Source organism: Beta vulgaris, chromosome 3, assembly GCF_026745355.1.
Source record: "Beta vulgaris subsp. vulgaris cultivar EL10 chromosome 3, EL10.2, whole genome shotgun sequence".
In the NCBI taxonomy this organism is placed as follows: domain Eukaryota; kingdom Viridiplantae; phylum Streptophyta; class Magnoliopsida; order Caryophyllales; family Amaranthaceae; genus Beta; species Beta vulgaris.
This window is the reverse complement of record NC_079204.1, coordinates 56,312,562-56,337,595: the sequence shown is the minus strand read 5'-3', so window position 1 is coordinate 56,337,595 and position 25,034 is coordinate 56,312,562. Positions and strand designations below refer to the sequence as shown.

The 25,034-nt window shown below is 33.8% G+C and overlaps 1 protein-coding gene across 1 annotated transcript; it reads left to right on the top strand.

The window, feature by feature from the left end:
- The first annotated feature begins 3,672 nt into the window (after positions 1–3,672).
- On the top strand, positions 3,673–11,963 carry LOC104889720 (kinesin-like protein KIN-12B). The gene is made up of 16 exons (XM_010675017.4): positions 3,673–4,234; positions 4,810–4,947; positions 5,037–5,120; positions 5,226–5,351; positions 5,446–5,505; positions 5,582–5,635; positions 5,724–5,816; positions 6,571–6,666; positions 7,062–7,207; positions 7,888–8,037; positions 8,131–8,260; positions 8,347–9,387; positions 9,469–9,567; positions 9,667–9,819; positions 9,926–10,726; positions 11,436–11,963. The coding sequence occupies exons 1-16, from the start codon at positions 3,890–3,892 to the stop codon at positions 11,751–11,753; spliced, it is 3,834 nt and encodes a 1,277-aa protein (XP_010673319.2). The 5' UTR covers positions 3,673–3,889; the 3' UTR covers positions 11,754–11,963.
- Positions 11,964–25,034: the final 13,071 nt, after the last annotated feature.

Below are 25,034 nucleotides of genomic sequence, written 5' to 3'. Positions count from 1 at the left end.
AATACTTAAAAAATCAAGATCGAAGAGAAAGTGTTAGAAACTTACTTGAACTCTAAAAGAATCAGTAATAAGAAGATTATTTTGCTGCTTGACTAAATAATCCAAGTAATCTTTTGTTAACGAGTATTCATACATAATCCAAGAAACACCATCATCCTTATCTTTATTCTTTTCTGAGTACTTAAACTTAAATAAACCTCTTTTACCAGCTTCATAAATCTTTCCATGTATATCTATCTCAATATCATCTGTTTGTTGCTTAGACCATGTTCCTATTCCTTCAACAACTCTCTTTACTCGTTCTTTGTTCTTCTTTAACAATGTTAACACGTAAAACTCAGCCGTCTTGTCGCCGCCGTCGTCGCCGCCGCACCTTTGGAATAGCTCTCCCGGTGGCTTACTACCGTAAAGATCAACAGTCTTTATCGAATTCTCATAATCTTGATAGAATAATGGACCTTTAAAAAATATTTGAGGAAATATTGTGGTGTATATGTCTAATATGCTTGGTTTAAAGACATATCCTAGCATGTAACGTAAACTAGATGATGATGATGATGGTTGTGAAGGTAAATTATTATGTGTAGGAACAACCATGGTGAAATTATGTGATGTTTTTTGGTGTATTTTGAGTGATTTTATATAGGAGTTATGTTAGATAACTTTTTTTTTTATTTCGTTTGTGTTGTATTATAAACTCTAGTATATTTTATAGGACTTGTAACTTTTCAAGTCTAGTGAAATGTTTAACCGAAGTGGAGATGGATTAGTTAATATTGAGGTTCAATGTGTATTTTTTTTAATGATCAAATTGTTGATAATCACTTGTACGATTTAAAGTTGATTTAAATGTGATAAACTACTTTCTTCTTTTAAAAAAAAAATATTTTGGTGAGAGAAAGATCCATCATAGACTTTTATATTAGGGAATTATAAACTGATTTATTAAGATTATTATAATGACATTTTTTTTTAGGTTAGTAGTCCAAAAAAAATATGAGAAAACAAAATGCACAACTATGTAATTTAAAAAAGCTATAAACTCGTGAATTATTACACGAGTTAAAAACTAGTTACACTTAAAAAATATGAGTATGATTTACACTCTACTATCTATTCATTATACATGTCATTCTTACTTTATATCTATGATAATATTTTCTATATATCATTCCAACTTTATCGAATGTCGTCAAAGAGACACGCTCAATATCTAATAATAGTAAAGTACTTCTATGTCATATTCTATCTTTTTCGTGTAGAAAAAGAGATTAATAATAGAAGTAAAGATGGACAAGGGTCGAGTCCAGCTAAACTCTAGACCCGGATACCTAAAATCTTTGTTGGACCCGAAACCTGACCCTAATTAGGGCTTGTAGGGTCTAGACATATTTTCTTTATTTTTGGCAAATTTTCAACACTATTTATGCTTTTTGGCTTTCAATAGTGCCTAGGGTCCGGGACTAGTTAGAGTCTAGGGTCCGAACAACACACTTAAAAGTTTAGGATAAATATAAATGTTTTTCTCTATTAAAAAAAACTTAAGATCATCTCTACATCATTCCAACTTCATGAACATCGTCAAAGAGACACACTCTCTAATGGCAAAGTACTTCTATATCATATCCCATCTTCCCTTTGTAGAAAAAGGAAGTTTAAGAGAAGTAGGGACAGACAAGGGTTAAGTTCATCCAAATCCTAAAATCGGACTTCAAATTTTTGTTGGATCCAAACCCGAAGGATCTAGGAAAGGTGGACCCAAAGTCCCAAAATACTCTTAGGATTTTGTAAGGTCAAGGGTTCAGGCCTATTGGTCTAGGCCTTCTTTTGAGCATCATTCATGTGTTTTTTGACTTTCAATTTTTCCTAGAGTCCGAATTTAGGATTTAGACAAAACTTGGAATATTAGGATAAATTTGAATGTTTTTCTCTATAACACAAGAAGAAAAAAAAAGTACTCTCTTCGTTCCATAATAAATGAAACACTTACTATTTTATAATATTTCAAAATAAGTGAAACATACCTTATATAGAAAAAAGAAAGTAACAAAATGACAAAAGTACCCATAAAGGGTATTTATATCTTTTTCGCTTTTGAAAGTGATGTTTATTATATTTTGTGCCCAATTTTTATATTTCACTTATCTCTATTATATAAGGGAAGGGAGGAACAATGGTGTCCTCTTTTGAAATGCCTATTTTGCCCCCTTCCCTTTCTAAATTACAAAAGGAATGTCAAGATCAAAATCGACACTTAAAGAAAACTACCGAAAATTAATTTACAACACTCACTCACAAATCACTTAAAAGAAGAAACTTTACAGATCATCATACAATTGAGAAAATCACATTATAAAAATCATGCAAATCACTCAAATAATCGGGAAACTTTATTAAAACTTAAAATTAACATACAAACTAAAACTAATAACCTAGAACGTCAATACATACAAAAACATTTACAAAAATTTACTTACAAATCACTATTCTCAAGAACCATTCACAATTAATGGTGGATCATGATAAAAGTAGAGGTGTATTTATAGTGAAATCAGAATTTAGAAGTTAGACAAGGAAAAAAATTATTTATTTTTTTATAGTGTTTAGAATTTAGAAGTTAGTACTGTACTTAATTCAAAAATCAACTAAAAAATATTAATATTAGAAATCATAAATAAATTCAATAAAATTTCTATTTTGTTCATAGAATTTAACTTTGAAAAGTAAAAAAAAGAAGGGATATTCCATTTGGTACCATTGTACTTTTGGCTTTTCCATTTGGTACCACTATTTTTCAGATATTCTACATGGTACCACTATAATTTAATTTTATTCTCTATTGTAGCATTCAACTAAGTAAAATGTTAATTTAAGTTAGAATAAACTAGAGTTTTACTTCGATTTACATGTTTTAATTTGCGTTAAGGTTTTAGTAATCGTTTTAGTCGTTAAGATAAAAGTTGAGGTCATATTTGACAATAAAAAGACATAGAATATTATGATCATTTTTATGAAAATTTTGACAGAAAAATAGAGCTTTAAAGGTTAAAACAACACCCTAAAATCTTAATTTATTAAATTTTTGCAACTGGAAATAGAAACATGCAAACCCAAACAAAATTGTATTCTTATTCAACCATTAACGAACATTATACTTAAAAAATGGTATGATAAAGATTAATATTAAATTAGAGTGATATCATGTGGAATTTTAAAATAACAGTGGTACCAAATGAAAAAGCCAAAAATTCAATGATACCAAATGGAATATCCCTATTATTATTATGCAATTGCGGACCGAACCCATGGGTATCTCTATTCTATATGGGAAGAGTATTAGAAACCCCATTTTACCCTCATAACATCTCTATTATAACTACTTTCTTTAATGAAAAAATAAAAAAGAAAATTATCTAATTAATTTTTTAAAAAAAATATTACAAAAAGAAAACCATCAAGAATTCAAATATTCCTAATTTATTAGAAAAAATTAATATTTAATTTAATTTTTTTCATCTCCTAAAAAAATAATTTTGTACGTATGTTCGCACGCATCGCGTGCATATAAAAACTCATGGGTATATACTATATAGCTACCCCCAAACGGGCCAATATTAACGGTTTAACTCCTCCATCTGACCGCAAACACTCCTTATTAGAGATTTAGATCCAACACATTTCAAAAAGTCAAATAAAAACAAAACCAAAATAAGTAAAGATAATAAAATTTTGTATTGTATTTTGTTCCCCAACAATTTCAAATCCTTCCTTCAACGGCTACTTTTCCCCCATTTTCTCTCTTTCTCTCTCTTTCTTCTCCAACTCTTCACTTCTTCATCATCTTCTTCATCTTCATTTTCTCTGTCCTCAGAAAAAATCACAATCAATTATGAAGCATTTCATGCTCCCAAGAATAACTTCTCCATTATCGGAGCTTTCTACTACACCTCCAAACCCTAACCCTAACTCTAACCCTAATTCGCAGAAATCAAAATCGTCTAATCATCATCGGAAGCAAAAATGTCCTCCTAAAGATAAGGAAAACTCCGATCCTTCCGACATTATCGCCGGAAAACCTTCGCCGGCGGGAAAAATGAAGAGTCCTCTTCCGCCGAGACCGCCGCCATCAATGGCTAATTCTAATCCTCTTAAGCGCAAGCTTAGTAACGATGTCGTTTCTGATATCTTAGTTGGTGGTTCTTCTTCTTCGTCTTCGTTGGATTCTGGTGTTAGGGTAAAATTTGTTTTCCTTTGTTATTGTTTGAGCTCCTTTTTTTGGTGTTTTTCTTGGATGATTTTGTTTTTTTATTTTATGTTTTTACTGGTTTTTGTAGGGTTTATTGGATGAAATTTTGTTTTTAATGAGTTTTCTTTGTTATTGAGCTATTTTGTGGAGTTTGTTGGGGGGAAATAAGAAAATGTATGATCTTGTCTTAGTGATCTTTTGAAGTTTGATTTTTAAGTTTCGTTTCTTTATTCAAGAAATATGTTGTTTGAACTTATGCAAATTTGTAAGATGACTTAAGGTTTGTGCTGAATTTGAGCTATAAATAGATGTTTGATTGGATTGGATGTTAAAGAGAAAGGGTCGTTGTTTTGTTTCTTGTTAAGTTGAAACTTCGATTATATCGATAGTTTATGGAGAAGAAGTTATAAGAAAATGTAGCTGCCATTGCTTTGAGTTCGAAAAACTAACTTTGCTATAGTGCTTTGCATAGAGTTGCAATATGTTTGTGTTAAAATAAGGAGTAAAATCATTAAATTATTCTTGCTGGCTGTTGAACTGGTACTTTGGTGCATTGATACAAGGTGGTAGTGCGGATGCGGCCATTAAACAAGGACGAACAAGACGGGGATTTGATTGTTAATAAAGTCTCAAATGATTCATTGACAATTAATGAGCATAAGTTTACTTTTGACTCTGTGGCTGATATGGAGGCAACCCAGGCAAGTTTTGAGATTTTTTTTCTATATTTGAGATAAATAAGATATGTGTGTGAAAGAAAATCTCAATTCTTCAAGTTTGTCTCTTTCAGTTAGACATTTTCCAGCTTGTAGGAGCTCCTCTTGTTGAGAACTGTCTTTCTGGGTTCAACAGTTCTGTGTTTGCTTATGGACAGGTAACTTTAAACTTTCAACTTTTTGATAACCTTGCTCTTTAAAATGTACATGTGCAATGGAGTTTTTTATGAATTAATCATATGGTACTGAATTTCTCTGATTAGACGGGAAGCGGAAAAACATATACAATGTGGGGACCTGCCAATGCTTTGCTCGAAGACAACCTCGCAAATGAGCAACAGGGTTTAACACCTCGTGTGTTTGAACTGCTTTTTGCTCGAATAAATGAGGTCAACTTCATATCCTTTTTCTTGTACTAAAGGTGTATAAAAAAGAGACTGTAGTCTAAAAGTTTTTTTTTGCTCTCTGTTTTGTGGTGTCCAGGAACAAATCAAGCACGCAGACAAACAGCTTAAGTATCAGTGTCGTTGCTCTTTTCTTGAGGTAGAGTGATGAGCCTGCTGTGTCCATTTGTCTGATTAGGCAATTATATACAACTAATTACATTCCGGTGTTGCAGATTTACAATGAACAAATTACAGATTTATTGGATCCAACTCAGAAGAATCTTCAGGTTTGAGCCATGGCTTCTCTGATTTTCTGCTGCTGCGTTGGTGAATTAGTGTGGTGATCATAGACTTGCTTTGTAAATTCAATTACAGATAAGGGAAGATGTCAAATCTGGCGTTTATGTGGAAAATCTGACAGAGGAGTGTGTATCAACAGCCAAGGATGTCATTCGGCTTTTATTGAAGGTTTGTATAGCTTCATTTTCTAAATTATATTTTATTTTTCATGGTTAAAGACTACACGTGCTACAACAATTACTTTGCTAATATTGAGTTCTTTCAATCTTATCCCTAAAGTCGCCTGTAGGGAGTCCATCTTAAAAATTATTGCATTATTCATGACATAACATACATTTGTACCACGATTAATTAGAACATTGAAATAAGAAATAAGATGAACATCAAACTACTTAACTCATCTAGCCTAGTCAGCTTAACATAATTTCAACTGGTCGACCTTTGCAGCAAGTTTGTTACTGGCCAAAGTTAAATTTGTTATATAGTCTGTATTGTGTTCTGCTTTCTTTAGATGAATGGTGAACTTTCGCGGTCTTAGAATTGAACAAAAACTTGGATAACATGTCAAAATCATGCTATCTCTGCATTAGATGTTCGTAGGATGTTACATGAAGAAACCTTGGAAAAGTCCAGCGGAATTGGTTTGTGAGTGAGAGAAACACGTGGTTGATTTTTGCATGGGGTAATGTCTTTTGTATCCAGTTCTTGTAATCTTGCCTCTGAGCTCTATCACATCATGGCATTAAAAGATGTGCAGTTTAATGATATATATAGTGGTTGCAATTGTCTGGCTGCCATTTGACCTTCCAAGTGTATCACTTTTATACTTCTGTTTATATTACCATGCGTAGACTTTTCATGATTTATGCTCTCTGCAATTTCCAATATATGTGTGTAAAACCAGTTCATCTCAATTGTGCAGGGACTGTCACACCGCAGAACAGGTTCCACAAGTATTAATGCAGAGAGTTCACGTTCACATAGTGTTTTTACTTGTGTTGTTGAATCGCACTGCAAGGTACTTCCTCCCATTTGTAGTGGGTTCATTGTCATACCTGCTAGTATTTGACGTGTGGGGATCTTTTGGGTATATATGTATTGATAATCTGTTAAGGAAACAGTGACTCCTGCTTCACACGGTTTTGTGAATGTTAAATGAAAAAAATAGGAATCACCCCTTACAAGGAGGCAGCTTGCTTTAAGCTAGCTGGGCATCTAGTACCATTTTGATTAAATTCTAAATTCAAAGTTCTCATTTGCAGAGAAGTAGGCAGTAGTTATGCAGGAAAAGAAATATAATTAAGACAAGGGAAGAAAATAGAAAAGTTGGTGATGTCTAAATTATAATGCAAGGGTATTTTAAGTAATTTTCTTAGGCATACTGAGATTAATTTAGAATTGTTACTGTTGTAGAGCATGTCTGATGGTCTGAGCAGCTGTAAGATGAGTAAAATAAACTTGGTTGATCTTGCCGGGTCAGAAAGGCAAAAGTTAACTGGTGCAGCTGGAGAGCGGCTGAAGGAAGCAGGCAATATCAATCGATCCCTTTCACAGCTGGGGTATGTTATTCAGTTCCACTTAGTCCTCAGTTCCTCAATTTGATGTATACAGTATACTAGACTGTTGTAATTTTTTTGTCTTTTATAGATAGTTCCATTTTTCACACTTTCTCTATGTGAATCTGATATTCAGTAACATTGTGACTAGATTGCTATTTTCGTGTTCTTTTGAGCACTGAATTTGCTGTGTAACTAAAAAAGACATAAGCAGTGATCCCTTATCTTTAGTTCTGGAAGTGCATAATATTTTCAGTGGACTGTCTTGCTTAAAAAGATGATGAAATTGTTCATGGGGAACAACAGTCTACAGAAAAGCTGTGAGCCCCTGGTCTGCTCTGAAATGTTGGTTTCTGCTATTTACTTTTTGTTCTCAACCTGTGCTTACCAGTTACTTGCCTGCCCCTATTACTTTCTTAACATGTCTATGGAGAAATATGGTGTTTATTCAAACAGTAAAGACAACAATCATTCAGATCATATTTGTACACTATGGAATCCTTGTGATTTTGATTTTTGACATTAGGCGGGGTTAGCAGTAAGCCTCCTACCTGTCTACATTGGATTGGGGTAAGGGTTGTGGGGTAGGATCCATTTCAATATGGTTCTCATAGTTGTTGCATGGTTAACACCAAGTATAAAATAACCCTAGTACATTTCCTCATATGCGAATTGCTTTGCAGGAATTTGATAAACATTCTTGCTGAAATCTCCCAAACTGGAAAGCAAAGGCACATCCCATATCGAGACTCCAGATTGACTTTTTTGCTTCAGGAATCTCTTGGTGGTAATGCAAAAATGGCAATGATCTGTGCAATTTCTCCAGCGCAAAGGTGCTTGTCGCAGTGTCTGTAACTCTTGAAATTTTCACTCGTTACCCCCTCTCTATGCTGATGTTAAATATTGTCTGCTTACTGTTGTTGCAGCTGTAAGAGTGAGACATTTAGCACATTGAGATTTGCACAGCGTGCAAAGGCCATAAAAAACAAGGCTGTCGTCAACGAGGTGATGCAAGATGATGTCAACTTCTTAAGAGAAGTGATAAAGCAACTTAAGGTAGATTTCTATGAACTACACGTGATAAACATATTGTCAGGTCATTGGTTATTAGATAATAACTAGAGCTTGGTTGTATGAAACAGGATGAATTACTTCGAATGAAAGCAAATGGAAACCATACTGACTCAAAGGCAGCATATGCAAACAGTTGGAGTGCCCGTAGAAGTTTAAATCTTCTGAAGTTCAGCATTAATCATCCGTCAGTTTTGCGTCATGTAGATGATGATGGTGATGAGGAGATGGAAATTGATGAAGAGGCTGTTGAGAAACTGTGCAAGGAAGTTGGTCAACAGTCAATTCTCCTTGAACTTAGCCAATGCAAGGATAGTATAGAAGATAAAAACACTCAAAATCCCTTTCCGAGTTCATCTAGAGATGGATGTATAAAGAAGCAAAGTTCTGAAGTGTCAGACGTGAGTATGGAAGAGGGAGTTTCAGAAATAGATGATGATGAAATCATAGTAGATGGAGGGGATATGTCGACTGCCCGGAGCAATAACCCAGTAAAGGTAGAAGTAGGAATTGTGAATGAGTCCCCAAATGGCTTGTTAGAGGCTCTAGCTCCTAAACCAAGTGTAATTTCTTGTGATGTTTCTCCCATTCTGCCATCTCCCCCTCAGAGTGTTTCCCCAAGAATTGTTAGTAGTAGCAGAAAGAGTCTAAGGACTTCATCAATGCTAACTGCATCTCAGAAAGATATAAAGGACACACAGACATTATTGACAAAGTCTTGCCACATGAATTCCCTGCTTGCCCTGACTACTTTACCTGGCAATAATGCTCGTAGCACTACCGAACATCTAGCAGCTAGCCTTCATCGTGGTCTTGAGATCATTGATGGTCAGAGGAAGAGCTCTGCTTTCAGAAGGAGCTCATTCCGGTTTTCATACAAGCCTGCAGATTTGAAGCCAATATTACCTATCGAGAAAGTTGATGTAGGTATTCAAACTCTACCAGAAAGTACAGAAATGCCAGAAGTAGATAGCAAAACTTATCTTTGTAGTAATTGCAAGAACAAGAATTTTGATGGAGATGTGAAAGAAGCCAACGACCCCTCAAACCTACAGTTGGTTCCTGTGGATAGATCAGAGTCAGCTGAAAAGACTAAGAAACAAGTTCCAAAGGTATGCTGTGTGTATATATCTGTGTCTTGTCTTTCATTTTATGAGATATATTAAACACTAGCATATTGACAACTGTAATAGGCGGTAGAGAAGGTTCTGGCTGGAGCAATTCGGAGAGAAATGGCACTTGAGGACTTCTGTGCCAAGCAAACTTATGAGATCGCACAGCTAAATCGCCTGGCAAGTTGAAGCAAAATTCTCTTGGGGCCAGTTCTGGCTTGGAAAACTTTTATAGTTTTGAAATATCAGTATCTTTCTGACATGATATGCTATGTACAGGTTCAGCAATACAAGCATGAGAGGGAATGCAATGCAATTATAGGTCAGATGCGGGAGGATAAAATACTTCGACTTGAGAACCTCATGGATGGGGTCTTACCTACTGAGGACTTCATGGAAGAAGAACTAATATCTGTTCGTAAAGAGCATGAGGTATGCTATTCTTCTTTTGGTATATTTTCAATATGAGCAATGTTAGTTGTGAAATGCTCTAAAGTTGACCTTTTTCTTTGAAAACAACATTGTCTGGATTCTATAGCTACTCAAGGAGAAATACGAAAACCATCCTGAGGTCTTGGAGACCAAAATTGAGTTAAAGAGAGTTCAAGATGAGTGGGAGAGGTTGCGTAATTTCTTTGATATGGGTGAGAAGGACGTCTTACTGGAGGAAATCCATGATTTAAGGAGCCAACTTCAATACTATACAGATAGTTCTCCCAAGGCTGCTAGGCAGCGGAAGTCTCTTTTGCAGTTGACTTACCCCTGTGAACAGAGTTCACCTCAACCACTGAACCCAATACCAGAATCAACTGAGGACAATGCTGTTGAAAAACTTGAGCAAGAAAGGACTCGGTGGACTGAGGTGGAAAGCCAATGGATATCTCTAGCAGAGGAACTAAAAATGGAGCTTGAATCTAGTCGTTCTCATGCTGAACACCTTGAGCAAGAAATTGAGGCAGAAAAGAAGATCTCAGAGGAATTACAAGAAGCCATGCAGTTAGCAATGGAGGGTCATGCACGTATGCTTGAACAGTATGCAGATCTTGAGGAGAAACATATGCAAATGCTTGCAAGGAATAGACAGATGCGAGAAGGAATTGAGGATGTTAAGAAAGCAGCTGCTAAAGCGGGGGTCAGAGGGGCTGAATCAAAGTTTATCAATGCCCTTGCTGCAGAGGTTTCTGCTCTGAAAGTGGAAAGAGAAAAGGAGAGGCGCTATTTCAGGGATGAAAATAAAATGCTTCAATCTCAGCTAAGAGACACTGCAGAAGCTGTGCAGGCTGCAGGAGAATTACTTGTACGCCTGAAAGAGGCTGAAGAAGCTGTAGCAGCTGCCGAGGTTAGTGAATTCTGATTGTCTTAGTATGTTGTGTGTTGTTAGGCCATCACTTTCTGCTGGATTTCATTCCGTGGAAGCAGACGACTTGGCAAATTGTTAGACCCCACACCCCCTTTAAGTCCTAGAGAAAGATTGAGGAAATTAAATATATTATTAATAGGTTAAAAATGAAGCTAAAATTCGAGTAACTTCAATTCTTTGCTTAATATTTATCAGCCTTGATTATTCAGAGTCTAGTTCAACTGTAATCAACTTGTAATCTTGTACTATGTCTTGGAGCAACTACCTATGTCATCCTTAGCACTTCACATGACTCCTTGAACGCAGTTTTTAGTCTTCTGTCTCATGGAATCCGGTGCCTTCCTGTATAATGAGTGCCTAATCTTTACCTCCCATGAGTGGACTTGTTCTTGTTGGTGTCGTGTGCACTTGTAAATTCGCACTGCTCATGTTGTGTGATTTTTTTTCTGTTTCAAGGCTTGCATGGCAATTTTACAGCACTTAATTTAGGCAATTCAGTGTATTCATCATGCAGTCAATTGAGGTGCAAATAAGATTTCTGGCATTCTTATGATCATTAAGAGAGTCATAATTAATGATATGTTTAGGGTTCATTTAATTGATCACACTGCTTGTTATAGTTGTTTGTGCTAATGCTTGTTTCATATTTTGGGGGATATGCTAACATTTTACATTCCAAATTTTTCAGAAACGTGCTGCTGCGGCTGAAGCAGAAACTGCGAATGCTCGGAATCAGATTGATGAGCTAAAGAAAAAGCATGAAACTGACAGAAGTATATTAAATCAAACAATTGCTGTGTCACGATTACCAAAAGAGGCCTTACAGCAAGATCCTTATCCTACATCCAGTATGGCTAAATTTGATGCTGAAGGACACAGTGCTGGTGACGAGCGATGGAAAGAAGAGTTTCAGGCGTTCTACAATAACGAAATAGAAGATGATCTATCATCTAAATTCGCAGAACCTTCCTCATGGTTTTCTGGGTATGATAGATGCAACATATAGGTAGGAAATTAATAAGTCTTTCTGTATGTAAAATTACGAACAGTTAATTTGTTAAATATTTCAATATAGTGTACCATGTGTTGTTCATCAATGAATATAGGTTAGAATCCCTCACCATTTGTGAGGTCCAATGTTTCTACTTCTTTTGTAGTAAATTGTATTAAAACTTAAATTACCTCGGCTATAAAATTCAATTTTTCTGGAGTTCAATCCTTGTTTAGCTATCTACATTATTGATTAAGGGCCCGTTTTTTTGGGCTTATTTTCAGTTCAGTTTCTCTCTGCAATTCCAGTTTCTCTTAGTTCAATTCAGTCCAAAAAACGGAATCTAAATATGCTTATATTTTCTCAAATCGATTTTATTTTCGGATTTTGAAATTGTGACCAGATAATCAGATACCATGTATGGGCAAGAGGAGTAAATAAATGGTTCATTTTAGATTGGGATGGTCCACCCATCTGTTTGAATGGTTTGGATAGGGTGGAGGTGGAGACTGGAGGGACAAAGGGTCTGAATGAAAGATCTTATGAACCAATTCTGATGTTTATTTTACAACTTTGAATAATTTAATTCTGTTGGTTTCAGTGTCAATAGGATGGCAGGCAATCTGCAAGTGGATGGATGGATCATGTCCATTTGCCTATTTTTGGTTTTATGGTAAGGCCTAAGACTGTAGAAGAAAATTATTAGGTTCAAAGGATCTTTTTCATAGCCTTTCTTTAGTTTCTTTTTGTTCTTCTTGTTTCAAATGTTTTAATGGTTAGTTAAAATTTTGACCTTAATTTTCATCAATATTGTGTATTATAAATTTTGTAAGTAAAATTTTATTGTATTAGTCCCAACTCTCAATATATAGTTTTAGGAAATCAATCTTGAATAATTTTATTTGTATGTAATTAAGGTTGTTTTCACAATATGTATTAAGAACTGTGTAAAAAGTGAACTAGAAAATTATTCTGAATCACAAAGAGTAATTTCTTTAATAGGTTATACTTTGAAATGTTTTTGCATGATGGTCGAAACTACTAACGGTTCCTTATTTAATGACACAAAATGTGTTATGGACCCCTATAAACCATTGTGGATTACTCATCGTCAACTTATGTCTTCTTATACGATAGGTTGTTTTTTACCACTTGATGTGGCATGATAAGATTTGTTGATTTTCTTTGATTCTATATGGTTATAAATCTACCTACCCTTGTGGATCAACAAATAATTTATATGTATAAAGGCATTATTGGAGTATGGAGTAACAAAATTAGGTCAATATTTATGGTAGGCTACTATTATATATGAGTCTTTGATTACCAAATCTAAATCCTAATTGTGTTTAATGTTACAGGTTTTGGATTTTACCCGGAAAAAAAAAATCTCAGATAAGTGACAATAAACTAAGGTTGGACTTGAAATCAACCATATGACTCGTAATTACCTAAATATAACCGAAATCCAATTTGAACAACCTTTACACCAAAGGTAATAGTTAAAAATGAAATCGGTTAGTATCAAGTTTTTTAACATTATAATTCATATCACTTTCATGACGATGTGAAATGAATAACTGATGTGAATAACTTGATTTTATTATATAACCCAATAATAAGAGAATAATAAAAATAATTAAGTTTATCATAATATCTCAACTGATCCAAATAAAGTCTTATGTGTCTTGTTCTTATTCTTATATTGGTGAATGGTGACATGATGAACTTGGTTCATGGTCTATCCAAATTGTACAAGAAATTTGTTTTCATTAGGAGACCATAAAACTGGTGGCTTATGGCCCTGTCTATCAAAGTTATATTACATCTGCCCTACAAGTGGACCATTTTATCATCCCCAACAACTGATGTAAGGGACTAAAGAAGGATTTATAGAACAAGTTTAGGAACACTTCTCCACCCTAGCCACTCAATTTACTAATTTTTTTTTATTTTTTTTAATATATAAAGTGTAAATAAAAATAAGAACAAAAACCTAAGAGACATCTTGAGACAAGCAACAAACAACATACAATGTGAATTTAATAAGAAAGATGGGTATGAAAGTAACATCTAGATAATGTTCAATGTTTTCACCAAAATTGCTAGAAAAGAAAAGCATTTGCCCTTTTTTTTTCTACTAACTTTTTCTTTTACCCTATTCCTTTGGAATATATAGGTTTTTTACCCTATTATGTATTTTTAGTAAATATGAACGGTAAATAGTAGTGTCTTTTAATTATGGAGCTAAGGAATCAAGAAGTATTTCCTGTTGATTTTGTTGTTACTAGTTTTACATGTTTGCTGTAAGTCTAACCTTATTATTTCACTTTTTTTTGGGAATGGTGTAAGACGACATATTTTAATGCAATGTACTACATAGATCATTAGATCAATTAAATGTAATATGAGCGAATGTCTAGTGTGTTTTTTACATTAATAGCATGTTGTCAGCCTTGTAGGCTGGGAATCATTAGGTGAGCAAGTAGGTTATTTATAGCATTGGAACCCTAATTTGATGATTTGGGCAATACTTAGCTTGATTGAATCCTCTTATACTTCAAATTGAACCTGTCCCAACTCCCAAGTAGCACTATGCGTGGTTAGACTTGGTTATTGGGCGGGCCAGGATCGTGCATATCGATAGCGGGTCGGGTCATAGATGGTCACTTCATAAGAGGTATCTAATGGGTCGGGTCAATGCGGGTCGTAGGTCAAAAATGGGCCAATAATATGCGAGTCGACAACTTGTACCAGAACCCTTAAAGCATTTCATAATGCAAACTAGTTGAATCGAGCTACCATGTTGGTCTTAACTCTTAACAATTATGTGATTTTAACCATTTTGTGGGTTATGGACTGGGTTACCTAATTACCTATTGCCGATAATACGATGGTCTAATACACATTACGAAATACTTCCTCTGTGTTTTTTTCTTCCTACATAGAATCTTTGCACAATTTATAATTAGAGAGAATCTCCTAAATTTTTCTCCAAATATAAGAAAAAATATAGTCACGTGAAGGGGTCTTGTTTGATTGGTTTCAATAAGCATTTATATTAATGTTCAATCATTGTAATTTTTACTAATATGTCGTGAAATATATTAAAGATCAAAGAAGTATATTCGTAAATCCGATAATCAAGTAGGAAGAAAAGAAAATACCTAAAGGGAGTAATAACGTATATGAAAAATGATAAATTCATGTGAAAACAACATGAATGTGTGACGATTTAGATTACTAAGGTAGTAAGGTGTAGGAAGAAACTAATTCCTTTAATTTCGAGACGACAATTTGATGCGTAAATATACTATCTTTATTGGATATATAAAATTCTAAGCATCAAATATAGGGTGTTTATTAGGACTTCAGGAGGAATAAGCTCGTCAGAATGTTATCAGACCACTGTCAAAGTCATCAAAATGGACATATTTACCAAAGATGGTTTACATGATTGAAGATAAATGTAATATTGACAGAAGAAAGTAGCAGCACAGAAAAATATATATCTATTATAACACCTGTTTTGGACAAATTTACCCAATGATCAATTTGCTTAGAGAGGGGATCGACAATTAAGTTGCAATACGAACAAAATAAATACGTAAAGTAGACTGCAAATTATACTAAAGAACACGAGACAATTTTACATGGAAACGCTTGAAAAAGATGAGAAAATCATGAGATGATAATATCATGCCAATTTGTTTTAGGGGTTGAAATTGTATATCGACAATAAGTCTGAATGGAACAAGTAAGAAAATAAGGAGTAATTTAGATTAAAGGGATTGTGCTAGACTACCAATGTTGTGGTCTGAGATGATATATACACATGTTTGAGTTACATATATAGACAATAAAGAAAAAACAATGTGAACAAATGTAGGCATTCAATGAGTCTAGAATATTGGATATGGCCTATGGGGATACACATACACCACTTTAATTTGTAAAAGTGTATATATTACCTAGCTTTGAAGGTAGGGAATAGAAATTATCATTCTCCTTCCAACTCTGAGAATCATATGGGAGTTTAATGATTGAAAACTTGGAGCTTCCACCTTACAATCTTATGATCGGAATTCTCATCAACTCTAATTTGGGGAGATTGTGTAAATATTTACTTATAGGTATAAATCGCTAGTTTTCAGTATTTGAAAGTTTCCTCATATGTTGGGATCCCCTTTCTTTTCCCCCTATCCCATGAGAACGTTGGACCAGTTAAATACTGAATCAAAAAAAAAAAAAATCTCATTCCTACTCTAAAAGAATTTGATCGTCTATCCCACGAAAAACTAGATTGAGGAACCTAGCAAGGCGTTAGAAACTGAATTACGTCATTCATCTCCCTACCAAATACCACCACCGTTCCTAAATAATAATTACACTTTGACTTTTAAGTTTTAACACTATTAATAAATTTTAATTTGACTATCATTTGTGATTTGTGTGTAAGGAAAAATATAATAATGTGGAATCTTGCTTGATTCGTCTCAATATGTAATTTTAGATTATCAATATATACTTCCTCCATTTCTTTTTTACATGTTACACTTTGACATTTTATATAATCCACAAATTTCATTTTGATCATCATTTGTGATTTATACGTGAATAAGAAAATATAGTCATGTGAGATCTTGTTAAATTCGTCTTAATATGTTTTTTTTTTAATATGTGTTTTTTATAATTTTTACAAATTCAAAATTAGAGATAATATGTCCTTAAAATTTTGCATTGACATGCATGCGTGAAAAGGAAAAGTCTAACACGTAAAAAAAAACGGAGGAAGTAATTTTTTTCATGTACAAAATTGGAGATATTAGTGCTCAAAGTTTTGCGTCGACATGCATACAAAGTGTAAATATAACATAACCTTTTCATTTAACACAAACCCTTTTCTAATTTAACACTCTCTGACGGGTCTGTTACAATGAGAGAAATTGAAGCCAATGCAAGGGGTGTCCAATTAGTACATACACACGTCCGTAGGATGAGCACCATACGCATGATGAACATCAAGCACTAGATTATGAACATAAATACCAATGTCCATGAACATGCACTAACAGAGATGTACATATGTTCATTTGGCTTGTTAGCCATGCATATGTGTTCATTTGACTTCTTGTTCATGTACATTTGATTTGTTACCCATGTACATGTGCGCACCATGCTCTACGTACAAACTTATGCACCATCTAGGCGTTGCAATGGGTGGGAAGAGTGTCAAATCCTTCTAAGTCACCAGCCGGACTCTTGTTCTTGGATTGAAGGTGGTTGTTCAAAATGGAAGTTCCCTGAAAATGGAGGGACAATATGATTATTGTTGGGAGTGCCATAATGGTTTTGGTTGGCCCAGTTTGGTGATAGAAAATGATAAATATTACAAGGGTTAAGTTCTTTACTTCCTTGCATCAACAAGATACATCATATGTACCACAAATATACATTTCACTATTAGCATTGAATGCAATTTGATATGATCACCTATAGACCCTATTATTAATTTAATGGGATTGTTTTTCTTCTAAGTTAAACCCTTAAACTTTATATTTGTTATATGTTGTATGTTAGTACCCGTCCTTTAAATCATCTTTAAGTTTTTATCTACTTTCTTATTTTCAGTTTTTTAGACTTACATTAAGAAGAAGAAGAAAAAACCATGAAAGATCTACCTTGTTACTCCTATGTTCACTTCGAAGAATGTTTCTCCTTTTTAATGTAATCCGAAGAATTGCTCTAAGAGTAAAAAGGTTCGATCCCTGGGATCATTCGGGATGATTTTGTGGGGGGGGGGGGTGTGGCGGAGGTGGGCAATCATTTTCAGGGATTAGGAGAGCTATTGTGGGGGTGGTTTTGGGGATCGGGGGTTGGCCGACTGGTGAAAGGGGGTTGTGGCTTTTGAGGGTGGTTGGAGACTTGGAAGGTCAAATTTTTATCTATTAAATTGATAATTGCTTTTGAGAAATAAATAAGAGTCAACATGTAATTTCTTACATTTCAATCAGGTAACTGGTTGAAATGGCCCAATTTGGGAAGACATATATCTTAGGTGAAATTATACCCAAATTACTGAAAGGTGAGACTATTATGAGAAGACCGGTCAAAGATGAGATTATTCCGATCAATTTAAAACGAAAAAAAGTTATATGTAAAAGTAAGGAAGCTCCTTGATATGAAAGAAAGAGACATAGAGAAGGTGATAGTATAATGGGGAAGATTGACAGCCTGGTAAATGGACCTTATGTACTACAATGTGTTTATCATCAAAAATTAAACCTCAAAACATCAATTCTATATTTTCTATCATCTCTTCTGAACCACCACCATACTAGCATGGACCCATTTTTGCCTATTTTGTATGAACTTAACTAAGAATGACATTGATATGTTCCATCATACAAGGTACTTCTTGTGTGATCAATTTGAAGCACTTTTGTTTTGGTAGTACCATTGTATTATTATCAATTATGATACCTTAAGATTTCTAGTGTGCTACTCTACATTGGTATTGGCTAAATGTATATGTCGTCCTTGCATGGATTACTCTCTATTATTTGTTACGTGTCCGTTGGAGGATCAAGTTCTAGATGCACAAATGAAAAGTGGAAAATCCACCATAAAAAGCTTGAGGAATGTTTGGTTGAAATAAACACAATGGAAATGAAATGGTATAATACAAATTAAAATTATTAGTTATGCCTCAAATCCATATTAGGATCAGAGAAGTGCCCGAACGAGCACTTTTTTATGTTCGGACGAGTGACAAATAGGGGTGGCAATGAGACGGAACATTTCGCGAGTTATTTGATATGGACTCGGTTAAAACTCGATCGTTTGAGTGGGATCGAATCGAACTCTTTCTAGACTCGAGATTTTGGCAAGTTGAGTTGAGTTAACATGTACTTGATTAGAGAACTAGCTCGTGATGAGAAACTCGAAAACAGAATTATCAATTTCTACCAAAAGTAAAATGCTTAATTAAATCCAACATAATTTTTGTCGTAGGAAAGCTAATTAGATGAGACGACATGCAAATTACTTGAAATCGAGTCGATTAAAGCTTAACTCAAGGAAACTGACTCATTCAAAGCTTGCTTATTATTTACTCGGTCAACACTCGACTCGAGAAGTTAAGGAGTCAAATCGAGCTAACCTAAACTCAAACTTGACTCACATCATTTCCAGTTTTTCACCCCTATTGACAAAGAACGTAAATATTTTGTAATCAGATCTATAGTTTTAAAATATTAACTTTTTATAACTTTACACAATTCCTAATTAAAGATACTAATAACTAAAAAGATGTGCATTTATTTATGTGTGAAAGCAAACATTCAAGATCCAAAGCTACGCTTATTTACTTTTTGCTTATTTAATATAAACAAAAGAATTATATCTATGTATATATAATACTTATACGAAATCCTTTGATGTATCTTTATAGTACTATAATTCAAAAGCAATATTAGTTTAAATGTCACCATCAAATTGATAGAGAATAGAAATACTCCAAATTAGTTGTAAGAACTATATAGAAAAAGTTAAAAAGGATCCATTTACTCAATCTCTTACTAACGGTAGTCGTTGCTTAAGTCACCAAATCTTGGGATTACACTAATCTAATCATAATATATCCCCCCTTAACAACAAAAGGCATATCTTCCCATGCATAAACAGTTTTTTTGTTTGACTTCTTTGTGTTATCATTTTGTTTTTATGTATGAATTATGATCCTTATTAAATTAGATAATAACGTAAAAGTTTGACCTACTTGATCTCGATTTTGCACGTTAGTTGGTAGTATTATTTTGGAGAGCCGTTGAAATCATATTACTTGTATCATAGATAATCAGCTTATTCTCTCTTTTGACAAAATGTGAATATTTTCAAACATTTCAAAATAATGTAAAATGTCTTAAAATTATAGTTTTTATTTTAAGTTCACTCCGGTCGGTTAAAAATTATTATTTTATACGTCGAAAAAAATTGTTCTACTTCCTCCGTTCTAAATTAAATGCAACGGTTTCTGAAAACGGCAATTTCAATTTAAAGGCAATCTTTTACTTCTTTCTATTCTTGGTAAAGATTTTTGAGTGTGAAATTACGAATATACCCTTACTAAAACTAATTAAGCCTTATTAACTTAGTCACATGCCCTTACTTTTTCTTAATCTCACCCTAAATTTTGTCTAGGAGAATGTGTTATCCAAATTTGTTGTATTAATTTGGAACGGAGGAAGTATAAAATTTCGAAGCTATTTTATTAAATCATTTTGTCAAAATGCCTATATTTTTTAAAACAATTTGTCACGAGAAATCTTTCGTATACCAAGGATTATTTTTTTAATCAATTTCGCGACAATTCGGCCTTAATATTTTAGGAGGAAGTAAATTAGTTATTTTAGATCTATGTGACCTAATTAAGATTATTGTAGTAACATAATTTTACAATGCATATTATTATTATTATTATTTGAAAAAAGAGGTATTTAGAAAGGTGATTAAGTGTTTATGCCCCATAAAAGCACAACTAGGGTCTCCTATTTGTTTGTTGGGCATATCAACCACTAAGAATCTAAGGTGATGTGCCACCCCAATCTTTAGTGGGTGGTCTCCTTTAAAGTTTTAGTTGCATATATGATATATACAGTGAAGTGTATGACTTTTTGAGATCTTTTTGCTTTCCCTTTGACATCTTTTACATCTGTCTTGTGCTTTACTAATTATCATAACTAACAATATACAAACCAGCTACTAGAAAATGACTTATTAACAGTACTTCTCCACCCAAACACCTCCTAATCACTCTAATACAACTTGTTGGTTTAAGTCCAATCCGAACTAGCTAGTATCATCCAAGAGAATCAAAATCAAAATGTCACATTACATAATCTAGTGGTATATTTATTTTTGGACTAGTAGATAGAGATGTATAGTTGAGAAATATGTCATTTCATCGTTTATCGAGACCGGTTTCTACTTGGAAATATTCATGGGAATTGAATTTTGACGTAATTCAATCTAAATTCAAACTATATTAGTAAATTGTTGTATTTAAAAAATATTTAAAAAAATAATTTAAAATAAATCGTAAAGGACCGTAATATATATTAACTTGAATGAAACCAAAACACTCATCTTTAGTTATGATTTGAATCAAATTGACTAGAACTCAACATGAATAGAATTATCCAAATGACCCCTCTAGTTATATTTGTGTTTGAAATAGCAACCTAGTGAAATTTCCTCCAATTTAGATCAAATCCATTTAACGTATTAAATTTAATTTCTTAAAAAATCGATATTAAGTCGAACCAACTTGAGTTATGTGTTATATTTATCACCAAGATATAAAATGTCAAATACAACCTTTATAAAAGTGATATATTGAAGAACAAGAAGAAAAATTTCACATATCTGTTATGTGTGATCAACAAGGGAATCGGATATACCACTGCAAGGCACGGAAACTACGTTTTTCTATTAGTTTAATTTCACCCCTCTAGGATCACCGGGTTAACACGAAACAACTAATGAGATACAATAGAGAGAATAATTCACAAGATGATCTTCTATGTGAATCAACAAGAACTTTGTGTTTAGAGTTTCTGAAAAACACTCAAGAGAAATTAGCAAAGTTTCTCTCAAGCAAAGCAAGTAGATTAGAATATGAAAAACTGATTTTCTATATCTCCCCTCATAAGAATCACAAAGGTCATATATAAATATTATCTTCATAGATTAGAGTTGTTATTGTCATAACCCCCCCTTTAATCACTGATTAAAAACCTTTAACCCTCAGATTAAGAATCTCAATAATCATTAAACGGATAACGTACACAATACAATGGTTATAAACCGTTCACGCACCTTTTCACGTCCCAAAATAAAACACCCGTCGTGCCTCGCGATACAAATCGTGAGTCGCGACAAAGCACAGGTCGCGACCCGCGACGGCCCCCAGGTCGCGACCAGCGACCAACCTTCTGTTTTGCTTGGTTTGTCCAAGTGAATTTGCGTACTCTAATATTATCATACTAGACCTCCTCCTCTTCTAGTATATATATGATCATATGAGCTTGTAAACTCATTACACTATAAATGTTCCAATAATATGAACCCTAATTTCAACTAGATTCACCTATGAATTAGCGTTAAAAATTGCTTGACTACTTGATGTTCATGTCTGATCTCACAAACCGGTTGTACTCTAATTTAATCCAAACCATTGAGACCGATCCACTAACTACCGCCTTTTGTAGAAGTGAACCCTAATTTCAATTGTGAAGGTTGTAGATTGTTAAACTATAAAGGTCGCACATATTTCAATTGTATGTAAAACATGATTGGGGAATTAGTGCAGAATTTAATTATTTAGAAATAATTTATTTCAATCAATGCTACCATATAGATAGTGCAAAAAATCAAGTATAACAATAACAATAACAAAAACAATGGTGTTAAGACTTAAGAGTACTATATTACTCAGTATATATAAACGACCAAATTCAGCCAGTGATACTGATACCTTCATCAAAGAAGTATTAATTTTTTTAACAAAAAAAAAAAAAAAAAAAAAAAAAGGAGTAGTAATTTGAGAAAGAACAGAAGTGAAAGATGCAGAATTTTTCTTTTGTTGGTGTCTGGGAATTGGATTTCTCTGACAGTCACAGGCTTTAATTGCAATACTATTTATCTTTTGACAGAGTATGGGCATCTTTCTCACATCTTATTCTCCAACTCCCACTACGTTAGTTTCCTTCTTCTTCCTATTTTTCTATAAACAAAATGATCTATAATCTATATATAGTAATAGAAAAGATTTTGAATTTGTGTCAAACTTTCGATATATAAAATCTCAATTTGCCGTCTAATTTGCCTCTTGAAACAATAGATTAAACATAACCGACTCAATATGTCGAAAATCTGTTCCATAATTATCAATTATGTTCGAATAGTACTCCAAGGCAACTTTGATTAACGTTTGATGGAGTTGATGACATTAGAGATTATCACTTTATTATTAGCTTCCACTATCAAGCGTTTCAAGGAAAGGGCTCACCCCGGGCCTTCATGAAGCGTCATTGCTATCACTGAAAGGGTCTAACCACAATTGCTCCCAAATCCCAATAACCTAATGTATCTCGGACAAAACTACATCTACTCATTAGATGGATTACCCACTTCTAATAAATCATAAAGAAATAATGGTTAACGTTGGATTCATTCCAACTTACATTAAATTCTATGATTAGTAATGGATAAACTATCCACTGTGTCAACCAAATTTATCCATATATTCTTCACGTCGGTGGCTCGCTTAAATGCACGCACCATAATGATCTCTAATAACAAAAACTTGGGTTGAGAGTAAATAGATCATTACATGCATATCCAACCATCAAGGGATAAGACTATAAGTTAAATTAACTTAAGCATTGACTTATGGCTTTTTTCACAAAATTAAAAACCTATAAAAGTATTGTAATATATTACCAGCTATCAAATCCTACCTTTATTTCACAATACATGCACCATTTGTCATTTGGGCACTATTCATTAACCAATTTTGACAATCTTTCTCTCACCAATGTGTAAGAAAGAATATAGTCAAGTGGGATATCATTGTCAAATTCGTCGATTCCAAATACCAACTTTTTATATCTTTTACATATACGCAATTAGATATAATAGTGTTGAAAGAGATGTATAGGAGTACATGAAAAAGCAAAATGTATATGCATTGTGAAACGAAAGTAGTATATCGTTAGTATATTCCTGTTAAGTAGTGGTACTCAAGTTTCCAAATGTTAATTTCTTTTATGTGTCTACAATCCTCCTCATCTTCATCTAAAGAAGTTCATTCTTGCCAACAAAATTTGGGGCATTGACAAGCTAAAACTCTTGTTGCCTAATCACACTATTAACTGCATCAAAGACATTCCATCCCGTTTAATCCTCTTTCGGATGAGCCTATCTGGGGTCCTAGCTCTTCAGGCTTATTTACGGTCAAATCTGCGAACTGGCTAGCTCGTAATCTCACTCTATAACTACAAAAATGAATCTGGAAACTTGATATTCCATCGAAACTAAAAAAATTTTATGTGCCAAATTTGTCAAAACAGTATTGGGTTTGAGCCATCCTTGCCAAGCGCGCAGCAACATAATCCCTTTCAACCACTGCTCTTTGTAACACACAGGAAGAATCTTTTAAACCATCTTTTTGACGGGTGCCATCATCTCATTCCCCTTTAGCAGTTTCAAGAACTTCAGGATTGGTTGTCTCACACCTTACACCGTACCACTCTGCTAAATACTTTTTCTAAAATCAAACATGATAGGTCCTCCACTATCAATTTGTTTTCCTTATTTGTAGAATTTGGAAAGAAAGAAATTATATTATCTTTTATAATGCTTCTCTGAATGTTTACAGGATATTGCATAAAGCAAAAATTTTATTTCCATAATGGAGTATGAGAAATGCAGTTGAAATCTGCATCTCCTCCGATTCTCCGTTTTTTCCTTCTTATCTTCCTCCTTCTAGTCTGGTGTATCCTTCCTCCCTCCTCGTTGCTTGGGAGCCACCTCCCACCTCTTTCTTCAAACTCAACTTCGACGGCTCGATTCGTGATATTTCTGCAGCAGCAGGTATTATGTTTTCATTGCCGAGGTCCTCAAAGCTGCAACTTTCAACCTTGGTTCTTCTTTTGTTTTCATCGCGAGGCAACCACACTCCAACAAGGGCTTTACTTAGCTATCCAGAACAATATTCGACACTTATAAATTGAAGGCAATAATCTTATGTTCATCAACTCGGTAAAAGGTATTATCTGGTCTCCTCCTTGGCAGATTGCTCATATCATTCAGGATATACAAGCTCTTCTTTGGAATTTCACTTCGTGGGCTATTCGCCATGTCTACCAGAAATCAAACAAAGCAGCACACTGGATCGCCAACGTTGGTCATTTAGTTGATTCTCAATTTAATATATATAACTAGTTATTAGGCCCGGGTTATGCCCCGGGTAAGAAAAAAATTCATTTATTAATATTGTACTTTGATATGATAACACTAAATACAACTTGGTCTAGTGTGGTTAAAACTTTAGTACATGAACTTGAGGTCACGGGATCAAAACATATAATATTCAATTTCTAATTTCTTTTATTGTACATGGATTACATGAACTAAAACTCCTTAGGGAGAGCACCACGTGGCACCGTTCCTGGTATATGCACACCTTTTAATATATTAGTATAGATTGTACCCACTATTAGGTCACTATGC